Raw genomic sequence first — 20,577 nt, forward strand, 5'->3', positions numbered from 1 at the left:
ACTTATTGCGTTGGCTTTTATTTTTTGTAGTTGCTGATTTTATGCACTATTTTGCAAGTTTTATTGCTTGTCATCTTTTTACAGCTTAATTGTTGCGGTGTCGTGCCTGACTGTCTTATTACTTTTTAACTAATACTATTATGCATGCAATCTTCTGTTTCTTCCATGTTTTTCATTATGCAAAGGAAACGTCCAGCATGAAGTCTGAGCTGAAAATCAGCTGTCACATCCTGCACGCTCAGATGACGCCTCGTGGGTGACAAAAGAAGCGGAGAGAGCTGAGGTGTTTTTCTCCGGCAGTCTCGTGCAGCATGGACAGCGATGATGAAAACATAGAAGAGGTCGTGGAAGGTAAACAGCATCGTTTTGACCCTATAAAAGATAAAATGTAGAGTAGCTGCTAAATGTTTCTGTTGTTTTTGGATTTTCCGTAAATCTCCACGAGTCAGTCTGTCAGTGGGCCCGCGCGGTAACTTCAGAGCGCCTCGGACTTTATTCAGGAGGAAATCCGCTTGACAAGCGAGCGAGGGCGGCCTGGCTGAGATCAGAGTCCCGCTGCTGGAAACATTTAACCAGACAGGAAATGTATAGGGACATTTGTTTTGAACAGTTGTTTAGTTTTTCACTGGCTGCTGCAGCACGTGGGATCGGTTCATGATCATTGAAGACATGAAAAGGTAAGGTGTGCTGAGCGGCTGGACTGTGAAGTATCTCACAGAAGTATCGCTAAAACTGTAAATTATGACAGGGAGGGGTTGTGTCGTTTATGTTACAAGAGGTGGCTTAATGAAAGCAGTGTCTTGTGACGAAAAAGTATTTAAGAGATAAAAACTTTACTCTTTTGTCAAAGAAAACCGCGTGCAAACCTGGAAAAGTTGGATCATGTAATAAACTCTGCTTGCCTGTCACCGGCATATATAAACACGTACAAATAATGATATGAAAGACAACTTCCGATAAACAAAAGTCCAGTCAATCACTCAATAGTAAGACACGTCATCGATAATGACCACAAGGGCCATGACAGGCTTGAAAACAATGAGGGTTCATCTCACAAAATCGCAAACTAAAGCCCCTTTCCCACTGGTCCGAAAACCCACCAAGGCAACTTGACAGCTGGGCTTGACTGAGTAAACAAACTGGTGTAGATTTAAATGTAACGGTTAATGGTCTTTATTAACTATTAAACGGATGGATGGATATGTTTGTGCACATGCATGTTCAAAGCAGCCATACTGTACATAAATTGTGAGCAAAGGAAAGAGGAAACACTTTCTGTCTTAATAACGGACTGATTTAAAGAATCTAGATAAATCCTACGTGTGTCCAGTTGGTGGCGGTAACGTGGCGCATTTGGCTCCAATATACTAAAATACAACGGAAGAAGAAGACCAGTCAAATCAATGGCTAATGTAACTAGCTTCGGCGTGCTTATCAACAGCCTGGGAAGCTAATGACCAGTCTATCCAGAAGCCAGTCCAAGGGGTTGCTATTTTAGACGCATGACTTGCCACCCTGTCGAATGAATAGGCGGCTTCTCATTTACCAGTGCTGGCTTATCATTGGCCAGATCAGTAGCTGGCTTCGGCAAGGATATAGCCTCCTTCGGCCTGTCAATAGTCTTAATTTTGTCCTTTTCCTTGCGCCATACTATACTGCATCCAGTCAGCAGGGGGCACTAAAAATGTTATGGCTTCACTTTTAGGGAGCTTTCAGGTCATCTATCTTTTTATACTGTCTATGGCTCCGATCGGTATTGATGGGGACACAAAACCCTGGTCGACACACTAATCCCCCCCACAGAAATTCAACACTGCTCTACAACACGTGTTGACATGTTCAGCTTTTTCTGCTGTCCTAAAGATGCAAAATAATAGAATGAAACCACATAAAAACTAATAATTATATCGAACCATTAACTTTTGTGCTGTACATTTTTGAAAAGTCCATTAGTCCTATCTTGTATTTTTGTTTAAGAAGTTGTAAGTATTGGGTTGCCCGAAGTACAGAGGCAAAGTCCTCATGGACTGCTGGCTTAACTCCGACCTCGCCTGTTTCGTGCATGTCGTCCCCTCTCTCCTCCGCATGTTTACTGTCTATCTTCACTGTCCTACCAATCTAGGCAAAAGGCCTAAAAATTGTCTTTAAAATAATAAAAAAGTTGCACCTACAGCCACTTAAATGGGGGGAATTGAAATGCAACACAGAGGCAGAGTGGTGAGTTTGATCTTTGATTCAAGGAAACAGTCCAGGCTGACTTCAGTTAGTTAAGTGTTTTATAAATTTAAGCTAGTTTATAAAACATGCCCAAAATCTATTTCCTCATTAAGGCTTGGATATATAATAGCGTCATATTTGAAGTTGCAATAAGTCTCTTGTTAAAGCAATATTTTAAAACAGTCACCACCTCTGTCTCTGTTCTTTGTTCATTGTTAGACACTTATTGGCACCTCAAAAGAAAAATGTACATGTTTTACTTGATCCAAAATACATAGGCAATGAAATGTGTTTTTTTTCGTTCATTGATGGATTTAAATGAAGGTCGGACCTATTTGGGGACAAATGATGGGTGGAGGCAGAGTTTGGTTTAAAGAGTTCTTAGGGGAATCAGAGTCTAAACACAAACACTGAAGAATGACTGTTTTCTGTAAAATGCTGGAGAGCAGGTTAGAGTGTCAGGAGGAGAAGAGAGATTATACAGAAGCAAAGATTGAGAGTCTGTGCACTGAAAACTGTACACAGCCGAGAATGCATTCAGTTGAGTCGAATCATCTGACCTCTGTGTTTGTGTGTTTGTCTTTGTTTTGTGTGCATTCAGGTCCACTGGATGAGGACGATCAGCCCCATGGGTTCTGCACAGTCACATACTCATCCAGTGATCGTTTTGAAGGACACTTCAGCCACGGAGAGAAGAACGGAAAGGGCAAGTTCTTCTTCTTTGATGGAAGGTACTGCTAAGAAAACAGAGAGATAAATGTAGACTTTCACCTCAGCTGAACGATCGCCATGATTGTTTTCAACAGAGTAACCGAGTACAACATAACAGAGGTGGAATGGTGGGTCGTTCCGCCTCTGAGTCGGCATCAGAGGTAGTAACAGAGGGGACACGACGGAACAGCACCGCGTGTGTGTATTTGTTTGTTTACACCTTGTGCACGATTTGCTTTCGCAAGGCCAGAACGCTGTGTAATAACACACACTCGGGCGGCTTTACGCTGGCATTGCTTGGTGCAATGTAAAATGGCAAAGGCTGCATGGATGAAGGAAAGTGGATTTTATGTCTTTTAAAAATAATATTGAAAGCATCATGAGTAAAAATGTAAAACTTTGTCAGGTCTGTCCTCAAGAGGAGTGGAAAACAACTTTTAAAATGCTCGTTTGTTTATTGGAGGTTTCATTGATCATTTCTGAAGCATTCCAGAAGGTCGGGAAATATAAACACTGATTGGCTTTACCATAAAGTGGTTCCATTCATCCACCAAACCCACAAAATGTTAAACCAATAGTTTTCAAATTACAAATAATTTCTGTGCAATATCAAAAACTAAAGCTAAACAAAACTTTTTCTCCTCTGGGTCCTCATGTCACACACCTGGGCCTTCTTAAGTAATGACAGATGCCCAAGATTGTAGATCATGTAACACTCAAACTGTGACGCCTTATATAGTTTTTAAACAAAACAACAAAATGGCTCATACAGATACATTTAGCTTCCCTTTTATCATTATGTTCTGACATTATGCTTTAGATATCCCAATTAAATAATATAATGTAACAAAACAAGATGGCACCGTGGATGGCAGCCTCGGCACTGCGCTCTCTAGTACTTTTTGTGTTTTTGTTCTGTCTTCTGCTCTCTTTCTCTGGTCACATTAACCAGAGAGGAACTTGTAAACATCGGCTTTTCCTCTGCTAAAACTTTTTCTCCGGTTTTCACTGAACCAGTTTTACGGAGATTCTTGTCTGAGGAGCAGCAGCTCTTTATGGAATCTGCTGGAGACGCCGACGGGGGAAGCGATGAACCTGAGGCAGCGGGGATAACGCATTGCGCTCCCGTCTATCCTCGTGGCGAATGTCCGCTTGCTGGCTAACAAGATACTCTAAAACCATGGACTTTTGCAGATCCGCTGCCCTGTGTTTAACTGAAACCTGGCTCAGTGAACACATCCCGGACAGCTCATGACATCTACCGGGCTTACAGCTTTACCGAGCGGGCCGCATAACGGAGCTTTCAGGGAAGACGAGGGGATGCGGAACCTGCTTCTATATTAACGAAGGTTGGTGTGCAGATGTCACAGTGAGGCTTTTCAGACCTGGTATCAACATGTGGATCAGCTGGTCCTCTGTTGCGGTCAGAACCATCTGGAGCTCAACCCACTCGAGACTGTGGAGACAACAGTGGACTTGAGGAGAAGCATCCCCACATGCTCCCCCCTCACAATCCTTAACAGCACCGTGTCTACTGTCAGGAAAAAAGCTCAGCACAACCTGCCTCAGGAGCTGCTGATCATGTTCTACACCGCCATCATCCAGTCTATTCTCTGCACATCCATCACTGTTTGGTTTGGATCTGCTACCAAACAGGACAAGAACAGACTGCAACGGACAATCAGATCTGCAGAGAGGATTATTGGCACGGACCTGCCCTCCATCCAGGATTTATACTGGTCCAGTGTCAGGAAACGGACTGATGACATCACTGCAGACCCCTCACACCCCGGTCACAAACTGTTTGAACTTCTCCCCTCCGGCAGGCGTGACAGAGCACTGTACTCCAAAACAACCAGACAAAGAAACACTTTTCCTTCTCCAGGCTGTCACTCTGATGAACAGCTAACTCAGCCAGAGTGTCGGGGACAATAAATATGTTATATCCTAATCAAATGTACATGTGAGTTATACAAACAGCCATTGTGCATGGGAAATATGTTACTAATTTATTGTCATTGCTTAATTCATCCTCTTACCATATTATCACTACATCGAAGGTCAATCCACGTTCTCTGTAAACACTGTAAATACTGTAAATACCATCTACCTCTTGTGCATAACAATCTGATTCACAACCATATTTACCTCTGCACCTTTACACTCTCTATTGCACCGTTGTCTATTGTCTCCTGTCTAGGTCTTTATATAGTAGTTTTAGATTTAGTTTTTAGTGTCTAAGTGTCTGTGTTACCTTGTCTAACCTGTCCTTGTTTTTAAGTTTAGTATATGTGTCTGTACATTGAGAGCACAGAAAACCCAGAGTCAAATTCCTTGTATGTGCCCACATACTGGGCCAATGAAGCCGATTCTGATCTCATTTATCTTGATACATCCTGTCCTTTCTCCAAATTATTACAACTTTAATCCTACTGGCTCAATATTTGACTTTGTCCTCCCTCAAAATATTTTTCTATTTTACTTTTTTATTATTATTATTATAACTTTTTTATTTATTCTTCTCTCAACAATGACCCACTGCCCTACTGTAATTCTCTGCACAAAAGTACGATTATATAAAATTTCAAGTTGTAGGCACATATTCAAAGGTGAGGACTTATCAGTAGTGTGTGTATTATCATGCACATTTATATTTTTAGATATTTCTTACAGTGCTGAACTTGTGGAGATCCCTTTATCTGACCTTAAGTTGATATAATGATAGCTAAAGTTTAACAGCAGTTCTCCTCTCTGTCTCCTCTCCACAGCACCCTGGAGGGTTTCTATGTAGACGATGCTCTGCAGGGTCAGGGGGTGTACACGTATGAAGAGGGCGGCGTCCTCCATGGGACGTACGTGGACGGCGAGCTGAACGGGCCCGCTCAGGAGTTCGATGGAGAGGGCCACCTGGTGTTCAAGGGCCAGTACAAAGACAACAACCGCTCTGGGGAATGTCGGGTCTACTACCCTGTGAGTCAGTTCAGTGCTCACTAAAACACAGCGGCTATGTTTACCTGTATGTTTACATTCAACATATTCAACACTGTGATAATCCATAAGCTGTTAGCCATCAGCTAACATTAAACACCTCCTAGTGACAATATTTTTGATAGTGTTCTAAATTACACTAAATTTCTAGCTAATGGTAGTATATAGCCACTTCCTAGCTAACGTTACCACTGATAGAGATGCATGATATAGGAAAGGTGTAAATTCCTTGCCAACTTGACTTGAAGCTAATTTTGCTAACTTAAACATTTAGCCTATGCTTCCCAATTAATCAGCAACTAGAATGCTGCTGACAGACAACAGCTAATGTTAGCATACAGCCACTTCCTAGCTAACATTATAATTTGAAAGTGGTACATGATACTATAGGAAAGGCCTAAAATCCTAGCTAACAGTATGGATATGCCTTTATGCTAACATTTGCAATGGTTCACAACAGCAAAGGAACTATAAAGCTGCTGTTATAAAACAGCTAACGTGAGCATACAGCCACTTCCTAGCAATCATTACCATCTGAGAGTGTTACATTATAGGAGAGTTGTAAATTCCAAACTAAAGTAACGTTAGCTATGAATTTACCTGAAAGCTAATGTTTGCTAACTTAAACATTTAGCATATGCTTCCCAATAGAAAAGCAACTATAAAGCTGCTGTTAGACATCAGCTAACATTAGCCTACAGCCACTTACAAGCTAAAATTGGGATTTGAACATTAACGTTAGCTAGGAATTTGCCTGTTAGCCTTGTTTTTACTTGATATATAGCCGAATTTCACTCCAGAGTTTCAATATTCCTTGTCTTTTCAGTTGCTTATCAAGCAAGTTGCAATGGTAACAATAAGTCAGGTTCCCTGAAATGACATGATTTTAAACTTGTAACACAGCAGTACAACTTTATAGCATTTGAGTTTGCCACCCTGAGTGTGACGCCAGAGGAAAATGACGCCATGTATTGTAAATTCCTTCAAGCAAGAGTTATGCCTCTACTTATTTAAAATATGTAGCACTAAAAGTTATTGATTATTATTGTCTAAGACACAGAAAAAAAATATGAGGAGCTGAAAAAAGTAAAAAATAATCTTTGTTAACTGTGTTTTGTGCGTGTTGGTGTGTACTGTGGTGAGTCTAGGATGGAGGCTGTGTGTTTGGGGAGGTAAATGAGGACGGGGAGCTGACAGGTGAATCTGTAGCGTACATCTACCCGGACGGACTCACGGCTCTCTATGGAAGATTTGTAGACGGAGAGCTGATCGAGGCTCGCTGCACCACCCTGATCTCCAACCAGAGTGGACGATCACGCTTCGAAATCACAGCCAACAGTGAGTAAATATGTCAGAAGGGGGGCCTTTGTGTAAGAAAACAAGACATGAACTTAACATACTCTGTTTTTAGGTCCAGTTTACTCTTACGACAAGTCAACATCCACCTGTATTGCCACCCATACGCTGCTACCTGACCCTTATGAGAGCCAAAGGTGAATACATTGTACATATGACTAGCATAACACTTACGGACTTCTCCTCATACTGTCACCATATTGTTTCTGTGTCAGGGTGTTTGTGGCAGAATCCATGATCAAAGGAGCAGGACAGGGCCTGTTTGCCAAGACAGATGCTGAGACCGACACTGTAATGGCTTTTTATAACGGAGTACGAATCACTCACTCTGAGGTACGGGACAAAGAAGTATAGCGGAAGACATCTTAAACATCAGTGATACCAAAACATTACAATCACAGGGGTACTTCGCTTTGGGGCAACGTGGAAAGATTGTTAAGTAACTTAACAGTTGAAGTAATTGGTTTAAAGAAATGGAAAAACAATTGGAAGGGATGGATCCCAGGACATTCAGCTTGAAGTCATGGTGAAATGAAAAATGTAATTTTAATCCTTCCCCGATAATCACATCCCCGGTAATATTGTGCATCTATTTGACAATATAGGCCAAAAAAAATACAGAAAATCAATTTCTTCGTATTCTTACAACAAAATCCGATCATTTTTTCTTCCTGTAAAACAAAATATCACGTGTGCTTACGTAAGCTAGTACCAACCAATTTCAACCAATAATATCATTACATCCACCTGTCAATCAATCTGCAACATTAAGCCGCAGAGCACCAAGAACGCTCGATCAGTTAGCTAGCTACTGCGCTGTGTGTCTGTCTACGCCCACTTGTGTCCCGCCTGCACGTCCTGTTTCACTCGGAAATACGTCACGATATGGAAGCTAGATACTCTCGAAATGCCGTTTCAGCTCAACTTTAAAGTGTTGGGTTACAGTTGAATTGTTAGTTTAAAGTGATAAATTACAGTTGAAATATTTACCTTAAAGTAGTTGTTAAACAGTGGAAATACTTAGCTATAAGTGGTGGAAAAATAGTGGAAATAGTTAGCTTTAAAAATGGATAAACAGTTAAAAAAGTTGGCTCAAAGTAATGGCTAACCAGCTGAAATTGTTAGCCTAAAATAATGGATGAGCAGTTGAAATAGTTAGCTTAAGATAATTGATAATGGCTAGCTTAAAGTATTGTAATGGATAAGCTGTTAAAATTGTCATCTTAAAGTATATGAGTGGTTGGTTAGCTTAAGCTAATTGATGACAGTTGTCCTAAAGTAATAAATAGATGGTTAAAAGTGGTAAAAAGAAAGTAATGGCAAAGCAGTTGAAATAGCTGGAAATATTAGGTTAACAGTTTATGTAGTTAGCTTAAAGTAGTGGCTAAACATTTTAAATAGTAAGCCAACTGTCATGGGAAAATAACAGAAATGACTGCTGAAATGCTAGCTTACAGTTAACAGTTGAAATAGTTGGCTTAAAGTCGAGGTGAAATGAAAAATGGCATTTTAATCCTTTTAGATCACATCCCCACAAAAAAACAATGCATACAAATACAGAAAATCAATTTCTTTGTATTCTTATATCAAAATCCCATCATTTTTTCTTCCTGTAAAACTAAATATCATGTGTGCCTACGTAAGCTAGGACCAACCAATTTCAACCAATCAATCTGCAACATTTAGCCGCAGAGCACCAAGAACGCTCGGTCAGTTAGCTAGCTACTGCGCTGTGGAGAACGTCTGTCTACGCCCACTTCTCAACGATCAAATCAAATCCCTCTAATGATATGTCCCGCCTTCACGTCCTGTGTCACTGGGAAATACGTCACGATACGGAAGCTAGATACTCTCGAAATGCAGTTGCAGCTCGACTTTAAAAAATGGATAAGCCGTTAAAATAGTTAGCTTAAGCTAATTGATAACAGTTAGCTTTAACATGCTTTAACAATAATAATGCTTTAACAGTTAAAATAGTTAATAGTTAAGATAAGAAAAGAGGGCTAAAAAGTAAGGGCCCAATTGTAAAGTAGTTTAAAATGTTGGATAATATGTTAGAATATTTCAACAAGAAATATTTATGTATATTATTTATTTTTTTATTTTATTTGTGCTACTTTAACCACTTATTTTTCTTTTTTAATGACTTAAATGGCCTCCTCAGGTGGACAGCAGAGACTGGGCACTGAACGGAAACACAATCTCATTGGACGAGGACACGGTGATCGATGTCCCACAGCCATTCGACCAGACAGAGACATACTGTGCGTCTCTGGGTCACAAGGCAAATCACTCCTTTACCCCCAACTGCAAATATGACCCGTGAGTACAAACTGAGTGGAGCAGGGGATAGAGACAGGAAGGAGGTCAGACAATTTCAAAATAAGATTCACAATTTTTAGATTGACAGTTGGTGAACTAACACGTGTTCATATACAGCAGTAAGCACTGAAAAGGAGAGTAGATTATTCTGAAATTATTCTTCCTGATAGTGAGTGTGGAGTGCCAGTGTAGCCTGCAGCACCATGACTCCCCCACGAAAGTAGAACCAGGATATCAAAAAAGAAGTAAGAAAGATAAACAGAGAAAGCAGCAGAGGGAAACAGCTGTGAACTAGTGTCGTTCAAAAGAAAGGTGAGCACAACTCACTCAGTTTAGCGATAGTTTCCGATAATATCAGCAAGTAAGATTTAAGGCAGTCAGACAGGAATCAAGCTTGGATCATATCTGCGTTTTATATACACTTTCAAATTCAAAAATGAATCAGCATCATATATCAGCATTATATTTATAAATATTGCCTTGCGGTAAAGACAGGGCGAAACAGACCCGGTCAGCACCGACTTCCCACCTAATTAATATTAACAAGTTACCGCTAGTCAGCTGTCAAAACAAACCTTTTTGTCCTACCTGTGTGACGCAGCCTTCTCTCCTGTGCCTGGCTGTGCATATAATCCATCCTCCGCCGAGAAAGTTCATAAAACACATTCAGGTTTTCTGTGATCCATGTAGTGTTGATAAAAACAGCGATGCTAATCCACTAGTTCAGATTAAAAGTCCACTTGCTGTCATACAGACGGATGATAAATGCCCGGCTCGTTTAGAAGCCACAAACACACATGTTAAACTTTTTTTTTTTTTAATTATTATTATTTTTTTGGCCTTTCATGCCTTTATTGAGAGGACAGTGGATAGTGTTGGAAACAGGGGAAGAGAGTGGGGATGACACGTGGCAAAGGGCCGAGGGCAGGAGTTGAACCCGGGGCCGCCGCATCGAGTACTGTAGCCTCTGTACATGGCCGCCGATTTAACCACTGAGCTAAACCAGCGCCACACGTTATACTTAACTGCGCTTATTTTCTCCTCATCTTTGTCCACAATTTGCATAAACAAGGTTTTACCTCTTTTATATTCATTGTCTTTTAGCTTTTTTGCCCACATCAACGAGGAAGGTATCCATCATTACCGGCTTTGGCTTCAACTTTTCTCTAAACCTGCAGTCACATGACACGTCACTCAACTCGTTGCACTTTCTTTCCTCTTTTCCACTTGAATTCCCGCACTTTCTCATGCAACTGACACATTGTTGCAAGTTGAAATACGCACACAGACACACACAGCACTTTAATCATGAACCCTTTCAAATCACGGCCGGAGAGAGAAGCCCCTGCTCTGCCACCCTTGATGTTTCCTGCACTTAACAATATATTGAATTTACAGTATTCAACGTATTGATGTCATTATTCGAGTAACGTTACACTACTCGCGCACCCGCTACTGCTGTGACGTTTGACAACGGAATGCTACAACGTTAATTGAAAGCCCTGTTAAGGTTGTTCAATAAATGTATTTGAAATTGCATTTGCTTTCTATTGTTTGCAGTTTATTTACATAAATGTAAAAGTGTTAGATAGTAATGTTGTCTTACAGGCACATAGCTTACTATTTCCAGGCCAGCAGGTCCGTGTCCCGAGTGTTTTGTTTTTTAACGGTAAAGAAAATTTGCGAGTACTCGATAACTCGTTCCTAAGGTAATTAGATTACTCGAATATGAAGATTACTGGAAATGCCCATCCCTAGTGGTTATAGCAATTGTGCAGGGTTAGTTTGGCCACTGCTGGAGGGCCCAAAGTGACGTCATTTGGGGGCCCAAAAGTCCTGGTCGCACCCCGCGCATGTGCAGCCTATAACGTGCAGTTATTTCTGATTCTGAAGAGAGAATGGGCGCAGTCTCTGAGTGGTAACGTAACATTATCTAGAAGGCTAATGTACAGTTTGCTAGCAAAAATAATGTAAACTCTCGTAAATGATGTGTCTGGATCAGGATATATTTGAAAATGAGCGCGGTTTCATAGACTCCCTCTCAAAGATGGGCCCGGGAGGTTCACGCCCATCTCTGATTGGCAGGCGTTAACATTCTTTTTTTTATATAAATTTCATTATGTAGTTTTGTCCGGTCCAGTTTGGACCAGTTTTGGCCCTGAGGCCCCTGACTCCCTTGAAAGCTAACACCCAGAGAAATGTAGCAAGTTAAGCTAACAGTTACTTTACATTTAATTAAACTTCACTACAATGAAGCTAACACCCAGAGAAATGTAGCAGGCTAAGCTAACAGTTACTTTACATTTAATTAAACTTCACTACAATGAAGCTAACACCCAGAGAGATGTAGCAAGCTAAGCTAACAGTTAGGTTACATTAAATTAAACTTCACTATACTGAAGCTAACAACCAGAGAAATGTAGCAAGCTAAGCTAACAGTAACTTTACATTTAATTTAACTTCACTACACAGAAGCTAACACCCAGAGAAATGTAGCAAGCTAAGCTAACAGTTACGTTACACTAAATTAAACTTCACTATACTGAAGCTTACACCCAGAGAAATGTAGCAAGCTAAGCTAACAGTTACTTAACATTAAATTAAACTTCACTATACTGAAGCTAACAACCAGAGAAATGTAGCAAGCTAAGCAACAGCAACACGGCTATCTTGTTTATAGAGATTATTAAGAAGCTTAATCGTTGTCAGATAGCCGCTGATGGGAGCCGGGATGTCATTACAGTGCATTAAGTTCCGCCTGCTTTTGCTCTCCACACAGACTCTTTATCCTGCAGATGCCGCAGCCTGCTGATACGTGATTAGTTAATATTACTGGGACTACAGGCGTAATACAAATGGAAACCACACTTGCCTTCACGAAAATCCACATCCATACCTACAGATTCCACATTTCTATGCCTACAGCCTGCAGATTCTACATTTCTATGTAAAGCCTAATCTCTACATTTCTATGTAGAATCTGTACATAGAGATTAGGCTTGAGTTAATATGGCCTCATTTTACAACAGTTTAACGATGCCTACCAAAAACACTCCCCTTTGCTGTAGTTCAAGTTGAGCACAGGACAATTGTTCTGTTTCTTTGAATTTAAATGTTTTTTCATGATTGTTTTGTGCAGGTTTGTCCACCCTCGTTTTGGCCCGATCAAGTGCATCCGTACGTTGAGGGCCGTGCAGAAAGACGAGGAGCTGACTGTGGCTTATGGTTACGATCACGAGGCCTCGGGGAAAAATGGGCCTGAGGCCCCTGATTGGTACAAACTGGAGCTGAAGGACTTCCAGCAGAGACAGGCGGCTCCCAGTGGCCAGTAAGAAAATAGATGACCTCCCTCTTCCTGTGCTAACACCTTGAAAGACTCCTGCAGCATCACAGCACTTCTATCCCCTGCAGTCTGAAAGGAGGCCTGAGCAGCACAAGAACTATGCAACAAACCAAATGATCTGAGGCATCTCTCTGGTTTGAGGTGCTGTTCTGTCTGATACGACCACTGTCGTCTTCCTCTCACATGGAAATGGAAATCAAGATTTAACGTTTGGTGCTTATAAATTAAGAAAATGTTAAAAAACGATTAAAGTTCCTCAGTTTTCACTTCACTAACCTCTGTGTCAAATGTTTAACGCAGCAGTCCCTCGATGTGTTGAGCATCATTTTACAGCACAATCTTTATCTTTATGTATTCAAACTTTTAAGCTTACACTTCGTTGACTCAGCGGGCCCAATCCAAACCTTTTAAACATGATGGTCCTCGTCACCTAGCATGAAGGATAAACAGTTTATCTTACAGTGACTCATTTATTTATTATATCTGAACTTGGTAGAGTTCTGCATTTCCTGATTTGTACCTCAAACACTCTAATGGCGTCTGTACCACTACAGACCTGCAGTGAGCTCGTTTCACTTTCTACCCTCATTATCTGTGATCATCGACCACAAAATAAAGTCGAACATATAAAATTATCAGTTCACAGGCCTCATGAATCGTGCCATGGAATGACTGTACGCTTCTTCTACAGATAGTGCAGTGGATCATGTTGCTATTGGGATTAAAAGGTCACCTGAAGTTTTGGGCTTTTTTGAAAGGACTAAAAATCTTGTAAACTCCATTTTAAAGTGTTTTTTAAGGTGGGTTTATTTTTCAGTATAGTTGTACTAATTCAGACACTGTGGTACGTTATTAATAGTTGCACACAGATTTGTATTTAATGATTAAATGATCAAGACCAAGGGCTGATCATGTCTGAGTAAGGATACAATACAGATTGTTATGAAGTGCTGGTAATGCAGACAAAGTAAATTAGAGTATTGCTACGAGCAAAGTAACTCGGCATAAAGCCAAAGTTAGTATACCTTTATATTTTATATTTTTCTGTACACGTCGATACAAAGGTGAACTTAATAAATTTGTTCACTTTTTTATTTTTGTGAATAAATGAAACTCTGATCAGAACCTAAACCTTGTAGTGAAAGAGCTGCCGTTAAATAAATGTAAAGTCAGGAAGTACGTCAGAGCTTCAGCCAACAACTTTAGGTCACCAGTTTTTTTTTTCCTCTATATTAGTTACTCATTTTAATTATTTAATTGTGCCTTTAAAAAGAAAATCGAATTAATAACAGGCTCTGTGCCTGTTAATCGCGGAGTGAACTCCGACATTACACTCACAGCCAAATGGAGCACCCTTCGTTTCAATAGAGTCCATCTGCAATACCATTCAAGTTACTCCCCGGCTACAAGTTTATGTTACAAGAAACGCCCCCTTCTTTCGAAAAGGTGTATGACTCTCTGAGGGCACTGTATAAAACATAGAATTTACATAAAGAATGAAGAGTTTAATTATTGACGGATCAAAACAACCTGTGATTTAAAAAACATTCTCGCAAATTATTGCAAAAGTTTTAGGCAGGTGAGAAAAAATGCTTTAAACTAAGAATGCTGTCAAAAATATAAATAATTGTTCATTTTGGTGTTACTACCCTTTGCTTTCAAACCAGCATCAATTCTTACAGGTACACTTGCACAAAGTCAGGGATTTTGTAGGGTTATAGTCAGGTGTGTGATCAACCAATTATACCAAACAATAATGATCAAGTTCACATGTAGCTTGAAACCAAAGACTGTATATATAGATGGACGACTAAAAGTGAAGCCAAAACATTCCGAGCGCCCCCTGCTGACTGGCTACAGTATAGGTCATAAAGCCCGCCTCCTCCATGTTAACAGATGGGACATGAGTCAAACTATCGAAATACACGTCAAACACATTCTTTTTTTTATTTATAAGTTTATTTTTAATTAGTTATTTGATGCTGTAAAAAGGATGATTGACAGCTCTGTTGGTGAGAGGAAACATAACAAAAACAATCACTACACTCACTGAAGTTTCCATACCTGTGAACGTTAACCTCAGACCAACACAAAGAAGCTGTTCTGCTGTTGAACACGCCGGTGAGCGAGAACCTTGCTGTTTTTTCGGTAAGTTAAGTTGTGTGTTTTGGTTAGCGGAAGTGGCTACGGCGGCGCCCACGCCGATCTCTACTGCGCAGTCTCTGGCTCCATATGATGTCACCATCGCAAGATGCCAGCGCCTATTACGGGTGCTATTTTGGCAGCACTTTCGTACAATGGGAGCAGATGGAGACGCGTCGTCCATCTATACAGTCAATGGTCTCTATAGGCAGCTGTGTCATGCTGCGTTCAAGTCATACCACAATAACAGTAATTACCAGCTTCTAACGTGTAACAGGAGTCCATATTTCTATTTTTCCTGTAAATGAAATGAAATAAAATCAGTTGCCGCCTGGATGTGATGAAAACAATCTCAAACACATGATGTACTTTAGAAAATAGTCCAGAGAAAATTATCTAACTGGCAGTAAACCTGAGAAAAACCTGAGCTTTGGATGATTTTATGTTGAAGAACCAACATTCCTCCATGTAAACAAAGGTAGAAAACAGAGCTGCTGTAACACCCAGTACTAACACTCTGTCTTTAAGGCTCCAACTTTATCGTCTCTGCTCCACTGTGACTTTAAAACCAGAAACAGGCCGACAAAGCTCCTCCCTGTTTATGACTCAACACAGACACACCAGGAAACAGGCGCACACACACAGACACACACGCAGACAGAAGATAACGTTCGCTGTGAGAAATAAAAGTGACGACTTCCACAGAGAGAGGACAGCTTCAGGAGGGAATACTGGGAATACTGGAATACTGCCACTTCAACCAGTTACTGACTGCACACTGTACGGAGCTTTAGAAAACACACGAGTCAAAGTGAAGTAAGTTACAGAAACTCTGTGCAGGAGGGAGTGGAGCCTCAGCAGTCTGACCTGTGTGAGCTGTCTGCCTGTCGTGAGTTTAGCTTCACTCAGAGGAAAATGGCTTCTTGTTTAGAGGAGGATCTGTGCTGTTCTGTCTGCCATGACATCTTCAAACATCCTGTCGTCCTGTCATGTAGCCACAGCTTCTGTAAAGCCTGTCTGCAGAGCTGGTGGACGGAGAAACAGGCCCAGGAGTGTCCCATGTGTAAGAGACCTTCAATGTATGAACCACTTTGTAGCTTGGTGTTAAAGAACCTGTGTGAGGCCTTCTTACTGCAGAGAGATCAGAGAGCTTCATCAGACTCTGAGGCTCTCTGCAGTCTGCACTCTGAGAAACTCAGACTCTTCTGTCTGGATCATCAGCAGCCAGCGTGTGTCGTCTGCAGAGACTCTAAAAAACACTCCAACCACACATTCAGACCCATCGATGAAGCTGCTCAAGATCTCAGGGAACAACTCCAGAAATCCCTGAAGCCCTTAGAGGAGAAACTGGAGCGCTTTCAAGAAGTCAAACAAGACTGTGATGAAACAGGAAAACACATCAAGGCCCAGGCTGCAAACACAGAGAGGCAGATAAAGGAGCAGTTTAAGAAGCTTCACCAGTTTCTAGAGGAGGAAGAGGAGGCCAGAATCTCTGCACTGAGGGAGGAAGAGGAGCAGAAGAGTCAGAGGATGAAGGAGGAGATGGAGGCTGTGAGCAGAGAGATAGCAGCTCTTTCAGACACAGTCAGAGCCACAGAGGAGGAGCTGAGAGCTGCAGACATCTCATTCCTGCTCAACTACAAGGCTGCAGTGCAAAGAGTCCAGCAGCGCCCCCTGCTGGAGGATCCACAGCTGCCCTCAGGAGCTCTGATAGATGTGGCCAAACACCTGGGCAACCTGAGCTTCAACATCTGGAACAAGATGAAGGACATGGTCTCCTACACTCCTGTGATTCTGGACCCAAACACTGCTGGTTCAGAACTCATCCTGTCTGAAGATCTGACCAGTGTGAGACGAGGAGAGAGACAGCAGCTTCCTGATAATCCAGAGAGGATCCAGGATTATTACTGCTCTGTCCAAGGCTCTGAGGGCTTCAACTCAGGGACTCACAGCTGGGACGTCGAGGTTGGACAGAACACGTACTGGGACGTGGCTGTGTGTGAGGAGTCTGCAGACAGGAAAAGAGACATTAACTCTGGATTATGGAGAATAGAATTTTATGATGATGAATACACAGCATGCACCCCGTCAGGTGAACACATTGCTCTGTCAGTGAGAGGACAGCCTCAGAGGATCAGAGTGCATCTGGACTGGGACAGAGGAAAGCTGTCATTCTCTGATCCTGACACTAACACACACATACACACCTTCACACACACTTTCACTGACAAGCTGTTTCCTCACATTTTGTGTGGTGATCCACGTCCTCTGAAGATCTCACCAGTGAAGGTCTCTGTAACAGTGGGACAGTAAAGGCAGAGACGATGATGATGATGGAGTCAGGTGATGAGCTGCTCACATGTTGTTCTTATCTTTACATAAAGTCACATTTTTACAGCTTACATGATAAACAGATGAAACTTGGCTCAGTTCAGATGACAGACGTGTATTTTCTCTCTCTCTCTTTTGTAATCAGGTTCTCAGATACTTTGTTTCATGTGCCGAGGTTTTCACAAATCTGTCGTCTTCTCAAATCAATGAAGGTGAATGGAGTTTTTATTTCTTCTGCTCCGAGTGTAAAAAATGACATTTGAACATGTCATTATGAACAGTTTGCTTTGGGGGCTTTTTAAACAGCATGTAGACAGCTTGTGTGTGATGAATTTATAGAACTGATTGTTTGCTGTGTGAAGAAATCACAACAACTCTGGAATAGTTCAAGTCACAGCTACACCACTTAGACAAACTTAGACACACACAGAACTACACAAACACAGTTTATTGTCTTTGGGATTTTAGAAAGGAATGTAGTGGAGTCAAAAGTTAACCCAAAAGATAAAACTCGAGGAAATTAAAGATACTCAAAAATGTACTTAAGTACTTAAGTAAATTTACGTTACTGTTCACCCCTGGAAAAAAAATACAAGACATGAGTGTGTTTGGGAAAGTTATGTTTTGTTGGAGGAGATTTCATCAGCAGGATTCATAAGAACATCAGGATTCAGATTCTGCGGACCATGGATATCCACCAAATAAGTAATCTGTCCTGTAGTTTTTCTTGCAGAGCCACTTTTAGCCAGCAGGTAGGACTGTTAGTTAAAATCCCTGGTCCATGAGGAAGTCTTAACTGTTTGTCTGTCTCTGCTACAGTGCCTGGTCATTTGATGGTGAAGCCTGACGTAAAGCTGTATTACTCTCATGAAGCTGTTTTAACTAACCTGCAGTTTGGAGTCTCTGTTCATCCTGAAACACAGAGTGGCTTGAGTCCTCCGCAGGCTGGTGAACCTGTCGATCAGCTCTTTATATATAAAGGATTGAACAAAGTTATTGGTAGAGATAATTCAGTAGTAGCTCAATATTGGTACGATCTTGTCCCTACCGTCTCTACCCGATTATATGCTCTTGGTTCCAGGTTCAACTCGTATTTATTCACTTTGTGTGAAGAAATCACAACAACTCTGGAATAATTCAAGTCACAGTGATGACGTGTAATAAAGGCAGTGATCATGTTGGTGTGTGTGTGGTGTCATTAGTTAACACTTTACAGGAGAGGCCATGGTGTCAAATAAACAGTGGTGGACAAAGTACACAGCTTCATTACTTAGAATACTAATAGATACTCCTGGTCAAATGTTACACCAATACATGTGAAAGTTGATCAATGAAATTATTACTTGAGTTAAAGTACTGACGTACTTGCTTTAAAAAAAAACTACTTATTCAAACTACTTTTTAAAAAAATCTCAAAAACGTATTGTCACAATGTATGAGTGCAGTCAATAATACATGTGTGTACATTCTGCTACATTATGTTTATTTAGAAAACATTTACATTTTAAACTCACATGCTACAGATTTGCAGCTCCACATTAATAGACCCTGAAGAAGTTTGTGCGGGGTAAACAGAGTGAACATTTAAAAAGACACAAATCATTCTTCATTTCAAAAACCTCAAACATGGGCTGAAGATACGGTCATGGCTGCTCAGGTGGAGAATCGTCATCCTTCTCTGCAGTAACCATCATTACCAGCACTAAATGAACTGCCTGATCTGTGTGATGTTTGTGTAGTAGGTTGAAAAGGCTACATGTTTAGTTTTTATTTAAAACAGACACCCCCCTTTTTTTTGAAATAATGAATGAACAACTCTAACTTCATTAAGACAGTCTTTGCAAGGCAATATGCTTTGTAGTCTGTAGAGGGCGCTCTGACGCCACTGTGGATCATTTAGCGAGACCGTAGCTGCAGGCTCAGCTCGTGCGCAGTTCTATCATTCCACAGGTAAGCTACGGTAAAACTGGTTCAAGATTTAAGGTACATGCAGCTGGTTAACGTGTCGTGTTTTAAGTGTTGTAAGCTTTATTTTGTAGCGTTTTGTCATGGCACGTGTCGTCATTTTTATGCTAACTTCGTGTCATGAGCTGCTAACTTAGTGTAATGAGCTCTCATGAGAGTGAGAAAAGTAGTTTGGTCCGTATAAAGAGCTAAGGTAAACGTTCTGTGAAATAAGGATGTGTGTCGAGCTGCGAGTGAATGGTGATGAATGAATGATAACATAACCCGTGTCATCTCGTGGCTGCGCCATGTTGTTCATTGTGATTTATCTGTAGCCAAATCAGTGTAAGCTGAACTGTATGTGTAGTGTTTAGGTAACTGTGGGAATGGAAGAGGAGTGATTTAAATGTGTCTGGTGTTATATCATGTTGTTACGTATCTGTATCTTGATTTGAGTAAAAATACTTTAAGCCAATTAACTTTAGTTTATTAAGTTTATTTTTGTTTATATGTATTCTCTATTATTTTTAAGTCATGTGCACTTTTTTTATTTTGGAACGTATGTTTTATATTATCTATTGTCTGTTTGGTTGTATTGTATATTTATTTCTTTAATGTTTAGATGTTGTTACTGTGATAGTATGTGTTATTAGTCAATTGTTGTGTTCAGACAATAAACAGACTGTGCATGAGAAAGACGGTAACTTCTGGTCCTCTATCATTCCACAGGAGTTTATTTTGGCTACACAGTGCTTTCCACTCTGTGTAACCTTTGCTGCCGGTTCATATTCCCCTAGGTCTGGTGCCGGTAACATTTGCTCTGCGTTCGCTCTACGTTCAACCATGAGACGCATGAGGTACAGGAACCACAACACCACTTAGACAAACTTAGACTAGGGATGCACCGATCCAGCTTTTTCAGTTCGGATCCGATACCGATACCTGGGCTCAGCGTATCGGCCGATACCCGATACCGATCCGATACTACTGTTGAATGAATTAACTGTATTCCTTGCCATGTGAGTGAAGGCATCAGGCTTGACATAAACATTGCATTCTAACCTTGTTAAAAAAAGGTAACAAATTAACACATATAAATGTACTTAATGTTATTTATTAACAAATAACAAATTGTGCATTAGCAGCAAAAAGAAATCACACTTCTGTGTAAACATTTAGTGCAAACAGATATTCAAAATCTGATATAAAATATAGCAGCTGAA

General features: G+C 40.8%; 2 protein-coding genes across 2 annotated transcripts; both read left to right on the top strand.

Moving 5' to 3' along the window:
* The first annotated feature begins 266 nt into the window (after positions 1-266).
* Positions 267-13,458, top strand: setd7 (SET domain containing 7, histone lysine methyltransferase). Its single transcript, XM_069670367.1, has 8 exons — positions 267-351; positions 2,819-2,948; positions 5,697-5,898; positions 7,065-7,254; positions 7,328-7,409; positions 7,488-7,605; positions 9,437-9,594; positions 12,734-13,458. Exons 1-8 carry the CDS (start codon positions 312-314, stop codon positions 12,924-12,926), a joined length of 1,113 nt encoding a protein of 370 aa, XP_069526468.1. The 5' UTR covers positions 267-311; the 3' UTR covers positions 12,927-13,458.
* A 2,318-nt stretch (positions 13,459-15,776) lies between these two features.
* LOC138598561 (E3 ubiquitin-protein ligase TRIM39-like) lies at positions 15,777-18,621 on the top strand. Its single transcript, XM_069670363.1, has one exon. The coding sequence runs from the start codon at positions 15,995-15,997 to the stop codon at positions 17,390-17,392; it is 1,398 nt and encodes a 465-aa protein (XP_069526464.1). The 5' UTR covers positions 15,777-15,994; the 3' UTR covers positions 17,393-18,621.
* Positions 18,622-20,577: the final 1,956 nt, after the last annotated feature.

The sequence above is a fragment of the Semicossyphus pulcher genome, unplaced genomic scaffold, assembly GCF_022749685.1.
Source record: "Semicossyphus pulcher isolate SPU_LCO1_2020_fin unplaced genomic scaffold, fSemPul1.0.p SCAF_2, whole genome shotgun sequence".
Classification (NCBI taxonomy): domain Eukaryota; kingdom Metazoa; phylum Chordata; class Actinopteri; order Labriformes; family Labridae; genus Semicossyphus; species Semicossyphus pulcher.